The sequence below is a fragment of the Castanea sativa genome, chromosome 8 (assembly GCF_040712315.1).
Source record: "Castanea sativa cultivar Marrone di Chiusa Pesio chromosome 8, ASM4071231v1".
Classification (NCBI taxonomy): domain Eukaryota; kingdom Viridiplantae; phylum Streptophyta; class Magnoliopsida; order Fagales; family Fagaceae; genus Castanea; species Castanea sativa.
This window is the reverse complement of record NC_134020.1, coordinates 50,707,887-50,714,474: the sequence shown is the minus strand read 5'-3', so window position 1 is coordinate 50,714,474 and position 6,588 is coordinate 50,707,887. Positions and strand designations below refer to the sequence as shown.

General features: G+C 38.8%; 1 protein-coding gene across 3 annotated transcripts; it reads right to left on the bottom strand.

Annotated features, from left to right (window-relative positions):
* Nucleotides 1–2,303: 2,303 nt before the first annotated feature.
* LOC142608105 (multiple C2 domain and transmembrane region protein 5) lies at nt 2,304–6,149 on the bottom strand. Of its 3 annotated transcripts, none has more exons than XM_075779809.1 (3): nt 5,924–6,149; nt 5,595–5,657; nt 2,304–5,321 (listed from the first exon to the last, which is right to left on the bottom strand). In XM_075779809.1, the coding sequence occupies exon 3, from the start codon at nt 4,987–4,989 to the stop codon at nt 2,677–2,679; it is 2,313 nt and encodes a 770-aa protein (XP_075635924.1). In that variant the 5' UTR covers nt 4,990–5,321; nt 5,595–5,657; nt 5,924–6,149; the 3' UTR covers nt 2,304–2,676. The 3 variants fall into 3 exon arrangements, with proteins under 3 accessions (XP_075635924.1, XP_075635925.1, XP_075635927.1); XM_075779810.1 differs by having other exon boundaries at nt 5,595–5,654; XM_075779812.1 differs by lacking the exon at nt 5,595–5,657.
* Nucleotides 6,150–6,588: the final 439 nt, after the last annotated feature.

Genomic DNA, 6,588 nt, shown 5'->3' with positions numbered 1-6,588 from the left:
CACAGCTTCCGCCGGACAGTATTTCAAGCCTACGTCGTTGGGAATCTGGTATTTGGCCCTAAAACCTTCCATCCCAGCGGCGGTGTCAACTAAACACTTAAATCTACCCATCTATAAGAAACGAAAGGGCGAGTTTTAAGAAGGAAAGTGGCTAAGAAGGGAGCCGAGGATAGAATCCGAGGAGAAAGGAGTAAAAGAAAAAATAGGAATTTACAAGTTTGAAGTTGTGCGAGTTTCCACGGGTTTTTGCAGAGAAAAGGCAACGACTGATGTTTTGATGTGATTAAGTTCTGAAGAAATAAATGAAGGCGCATGTTTCCAAATCGTTATAACGTGCGGGAAGCAGCCTCGAAATTGCATCCATCCCGCCCAAATTTTCGGGGGGCGACAATGACCGTTGGATGTTCATCTCACCGTTGAACATGGGGAACAAGGTGTAACTTACGGTCATAAATGCGCGTGTTTTGAAATTCAAAGCGCCAAATGGCATCTTCTAGGACACGAAACGATCTCCACATGCGTGGTAAATTACAAAATGTGTGGGGGAGGCTCTCGTCGGATCAAAACCCTATTTTTCTCCTCGAATGCCGAAAAATAAAGTTTTGAGGGGCTATTGTGGGGAGTAAAAGGACCCGAACTGGTATTTGGGTCTTTGGGCTCTGATAAGAAGGGCCAGTTCATTCTTGACTAAAGGCCTTTAGGACTGAAATTCGGCCCATAAGCCGAGGGTCCGAGGATGCATCTAAAGAAGAATCTCTCCTCGAACAGACCCGGGATGACTTGAAGATTCGCTAGAAAGATCAAGGCAGAGTTCCAGGAAGACTGTTGGTTAAGAGGGGGATCCCTGTACCCTCTAGATGCACCGGTGTTAGAGAAATATCTTAGAAAAAGGCTGCCACTTCCACATTAAAGATCCTGCACCTACCTCCTTGGCCGCATTAATGGGGAAGTGACTCCTGAACAGTAGAACTAAACCTTCTGATTACTATTTAAACTCTTGAAGAAGGTGGTGTCAAAGGGAGAGGATAAGATTTGTGCAACACGTGGATAAAGCACCAAGAGAAGAAGTATTTAAGAAGAGTGGAGGGCAAAGAAATGGGGATCAGTGATCAAAAATAGGGACTAAGAATTGTAACCTTCAAAGAAGACAGAGAAATAATACATAAATTTTCTTCGGCTTACATCTGAAGAAGTTTCTTTGCCATAATCATTTACTATTCGCAAGTATTTTTACGTCTTAGCCTGTTTATTAAGTTTCCAGCATCCCTAGACTAGATTTCAAATTCATACTCTACAAATTTCATTGTTTAAGGCTCATTGGGCCTAAGCCCACAGTTGTCTTTGGGTCCAGGTGCAACTGTGCACTTACACTAGGCTTCTATGGCTCAACAAGAGTTTGGTGAGAATAAATGCTACAGTTAAGATTTTAGTTATTGGGTTTGGCTTACCTCTACTTTTTTAACTTAATATTTTATTTTGTTTTAAATATACTATGGCAAAGTGGTAATAAGTTTTAATCTCCACATCTTATTTAATTAGCAGGGTGATGTGTCAGTCTCTCATTAAAACAAAATGAGATTTCAGTTAAAAAAGTACTGAAAGTGAGCCAAACCTTTAGATATTCTAGTTATTGCCCGTGTATTGCATGGATTTTTTTTTTTTAAATTTATAAATATTAGTCTTGAGATATCTAAAGTATTTATATATATATATATATATATATATATATATATATATATATATATGTATGTATTTCCTAAGAAATATAAAAAGTATTATCAAAGGGTTTGAATTTTATTGCTTTTTTTTTTTTACCTAGCTCCTCTTTTCTTTTTCTTTTTTTTAATTTTTTTTTACGCATATGTTATGTGTATAGGTATAAGCTAGCGCCCAAATGACAAAGGCAGCCTTGATTTCCAGTCTGCAAAAGAGACTTGCAGTGAAGCTGGATGTTTTGTGTCTAATGCACCTTGCTGCAGATGATATTATATATATATATATGGCTTACAAGTGATGAGGGAGGATTCAATTAGAGAGACCAAACAAATCTCTGAGACACAAGGCTCTTGGTTTGCAAATAATAACCTCGGTGTTCCCATCTATAGTCTTGAACTCAAGTTTGTGAGATACTCTTGCCGCGGCCCTAGCTCTTTAATTTAAGCCCATTCATATGCAATGTATATTAAGTCTTTAAAATTTCATAACCCTTATTAGGGATTTTAGCATATGATGTCAGTAAAAATCACCTTCATTTGTAAATATAACACCAATTCCATTTCTAAACAATGTTGGAAATTAGAATGTCATGAAAGCAGAAAGAACAATTTCATTCATAAAGCCCTGAGTTACATCAGACCTTATTCTAGAGTCCCAAAAAACTGAGAACTATTGGGAAGCAACATGCATATATTAGGTGACGATTGTACATCGATTATATTCAAATTGAAACTTAGAAATCAAAATTCATTAATCCCAACGGACAATTATAAATAACAAACTGAGGAAAATTACAAACTATCAGGACCATGTACTCACAGCCAACTAACATTAATGAAAGAAAGATTCATTCTTTGCTGCTCTACCTGCTGCAATATTATCTTCACAAATTTTAGGAGCAACATTGATAGTGGGGGGAGACTAGAGCTTTGGAGGCAATTCGAACTCATATATGATGTATTATAACATGCTGTCCGATCTTGCAGGTAACCTTCTGAAGAAGTTGAGTGGCACGGAAGGAAGTTTATGGCGGAACCTGGGATGCCTTAAGATATACAATCCTGTGAGAAGGGCAATAACTTGGAATGGAGTAACATAGAGAACAATGGCAGCAATGAAACAAAAGGTAACGAATATAGTGGTCGCTCTTGGGTCTCTCCAGCTGAGCAGAGATTGAAACCTTTCCCCTTGAGTAGCCATGTCACCTACCACTGTCTGAACCCTCCCTGCAATACTTCTCAATCGATCATATCTCATCCTAACTGTATCTGCTGGCTTGGAAGTAGGGAATGTATCAAACTCTTCATCGAGTTCATCAGGATGAAGAACATCAGCATGTGACAGCCGTGTGTCCATGTGAGGAGGGTGTCGAGCTCTCCACCGGTAGTTCCAAATTCCAATCAAGAAAAGGTACAGAAATATAGTTGGAAGTATGAGTTCAGGATAAAGGACTAATATAATAAAAAGGATGTGAATTAGAATGGACGTAAGAGGGTTCTTCCAATGGCAGATTGAATCAAACCATTTTCCAACTGCAATCAACCCACTTAGAACACCCATAATTCTGAAAAAGTTAGCTTTGCTCCTCCTCATACTCCACATATGTGAATCCACATCGAGCATATATTCCACCACCTCTTTCCTCAATGGTGGTTCAGCACGGCTCAGTCTCATGGAAACAATTTGCATAGCCTGGTGCCTCAAGCTATCAAGCTGAAGAACAGACAAGGGATGAATGTAGTGCATTTTTGGCAATAATGGGTGTGAATATATGTGCAACATATTAATCAAAGATAAGCATGTGAATCTCACAGCCAATTGAATTTCACCCATCTTCTTCACCCCTGAAGGATGATGTAGGACCAGAAGTGGATATGAGTGCGTGTAAACCCTATCAGTTTCAAGGGTTGATAGCCGAATCCTTACCTTCCCAATTCTTGAATCCTTCCCCCCTCCATGTATATGACCATTATCAAACACTCCTATTGTAAGGACAGTACATGGGTCGAAAACCTCCCAAATGTATTGTTCATTCCACTTTGGAATGAAGCTATCCACAATTGTCCTTGTCCGGACCCATTTCTGCCCATATTTAGCAACACAGTAAGCATCTGTTGTTCCCCGGCCATCTTTCGTCTTCATTGGCATCAACCCTTGAGCGCTTATAACCCCCAGCTCCAAAATCCCAATGCTGGACTTCCACAATTGCTTTGCTGTTGGCCTAAGATCACTACTATAGTGTGTAGATTCATCCAAAACATGGTACCCACCATCCAAGCATAGCCTCAAATGAATCCTACTTGCAAATTTAGTCTCCTTCTTCTGCTCCCCTTCTGCAATTATATGCTTCTCAAGGTTAAACCACCTAGTGTTCACAGGCTTATGGTCTAACCTCCTCTGTACATTATGCAAAGGAATCACACACTTCCCCAAGATTTCATCTTTGTTTGATCCCACCCTATCTTCCACAGTCAGAATCAAGCGTTCCTCAAATGGTTCAGCAACAACAAACAGCAAGTCCTCATTCCACATGGGATTGATACCCTTAATTTGTGACGTTCTAGTCCTCAATGCCTGATTTCCAAGAATAGCCTTCACAAAAACTTCAGGGTATCTAGTTTTATCACTAGGGACCAAGTCTTGAGCTTCAATCACATTGACCCTCACATACCAAAGCTTGGGGGAAAGATACACCTTTGATCGAATTAATGCAACACCTTCAGGGCCAACAGTGGCAGCATCTGAATGCCATGCATCAGGAAATGCCTCATCCGCTTGAGTTCCCATCCAAACAGCCAGCATCAGCTCTCCTTTAACCTTATCCCCCTTCCGATCCTCCATTCTATACCACTGTGGCGCCAATGGGCTATCTGGTGGAACACGTCTCGGTATGTCATTGAGTTCAAACATAATCCTGCCCATGAAATCATCTAGCACAACATCATGATCCTTCAGCACCACTTCCAAAACCGAAGCTTGAATTCGTTCTTTTGAGAAAGCAAAAACCTGATTCCATTCAGGGTTGGACTTCTTCTCAAAATGCTTAGTAACTCCCTTGTAATTTCCAAGTTTCACTTCAACATAGGGATCACAAGTACCAGTAATATCTTTACCAGGCAAATCCTTGGCTTTGACAACACGAACATAAAGGTACTGCATTTGCTCAACAAGGTCATACGTACAAGAGAGCTTGTCACCAGTGATTGCACCCGCGCCAATTTTGGGCGAGGTCTCCTTAAGAGCAAATTCTATAGGTTGCTGTGGCTTCTGCATTTTTTTCAATTTACACTGATAAACCAGAGGGGATGCAGAAAATTGGGATTTTCAGACCAAAATCTTGAAGCAAAATAAGGAGTTACAGAACTTATATGACTATTAATGAAAACTCAACTTTGTCAATGACCCAAATTCCCAATTTTACACATAGGATGACTCAAAAAAGATATCAAAGAGAGAGAGAGGAAGTAGGCTACTGTAATTGTTATGAACCAAGAAAGGAAGGAATTTAAGGAGAAAAGAAGCTAATCAATTCTAGCACACAACAAAGTAATCGAGTAACACTTAGCGTATCTCCTTGAAAGATTTGAACTTGAAAGTGCAACAACCTGCAAAATCAAAGCAAGAAAGCATAAGTTACTATTACTACACATCCCTCCGTTTTATTCTGTGAGAGAGGGAAAGAAAGAAAGAAAAGCTTGAAACTTTATGATTTCTTGGTTAAATTTTTGGGTTTACACTAAGTGAAATCAAGAAACAATCGCAAAAGCTTAGTAGGCACATTAAGGTCGGCTAGAACACAATGTCAAAGTTTGCATTTTTCTATCTATTTATGAATTTCTAGGCAACCAAACAGAGCGTTGAGAGAAAAGAAATCATACATGTGTTAGAATGAACTTTGAGAAAATGGGTGAGAAGTTGATATTTGACAACTAGCAGATCTACTGCAAAAAATACCCATGAAAAGACCAAGTAGAAGAAGTTAGCTCAGAGTACAAGTAAACTTGTACATTAGTCTCAACAACCGCTACTTACTCTGAGAGAAACACAGTTTTTCAACAACTACTAAAACCAACTTCAAGAATATCTATTACAAGCATTGCTGAACTTGAACTGAACATGTCAAAGAAATGGAAGGTACTTCTAGTTCTCACACACAACACACAAACATACTCACACTCAAAACTCCAGTTCAACACTGATGACTGACCTGACACAGTGGGAGAGAATTAAGAGCTTTCTTCAATGTGCTGCAATGAAAATCTATGTTTTTACTAGAATAATAAAAAAATATGAAAAGTGATTCAGTGAGGCTAAGGAAGCTGAAGTGTTAGCTAATATAGAAAGTAGGTGACTCTGTATGTGGGACTGTGATCTGTGAAAGACTGAATCTCTATAAAGAACAGAGAAAGAGGGCCTATGTACACAGTTGATGGTACCAACTTTTTTAACCTTTTTATGGTAGTTTTTTTTTTTTTTTTCATAGGAAAACCTGGGCACACGTACGTGCGATGAATGTGGTCGGTTTTGGCACATGCTGGGACAGTTTTTTCTTTTTTGGTTGGAGACTGGTCTTTCTTGGAGATTAAAAATTATTTTGTCTTCTTGGTTTTCTCAAGTCATATTTTGGGCATAGATGGGGCTTTAAGGATTCACAAGTGCTGTTTCCCAATCAAGGAATATAGATGCAAAGACCTAAAGATAAAGATCAAAGTATATTTGAATTAAATACTGGTTTAATTCTGGATAATCAATTAAGATTTTTATGATTTTAAACATTTCAGTTCTTGATTGCAAATAGGTGCACTAATTTTTCTTTTTGCATGCCTTCAACTATGTTATGAGATTTTAACTTCATATATGGTACAACATTTT

Excerpts from the sequence above, each read along its gene's own strand:
- LOC142608105 (XM_075779809.1), bottom strand. The coding sequence starts at position 4,989 with ATGCAGAAGCCACAGCAACCTATAGAATTTGCTCTTAAGGAGACCTCG.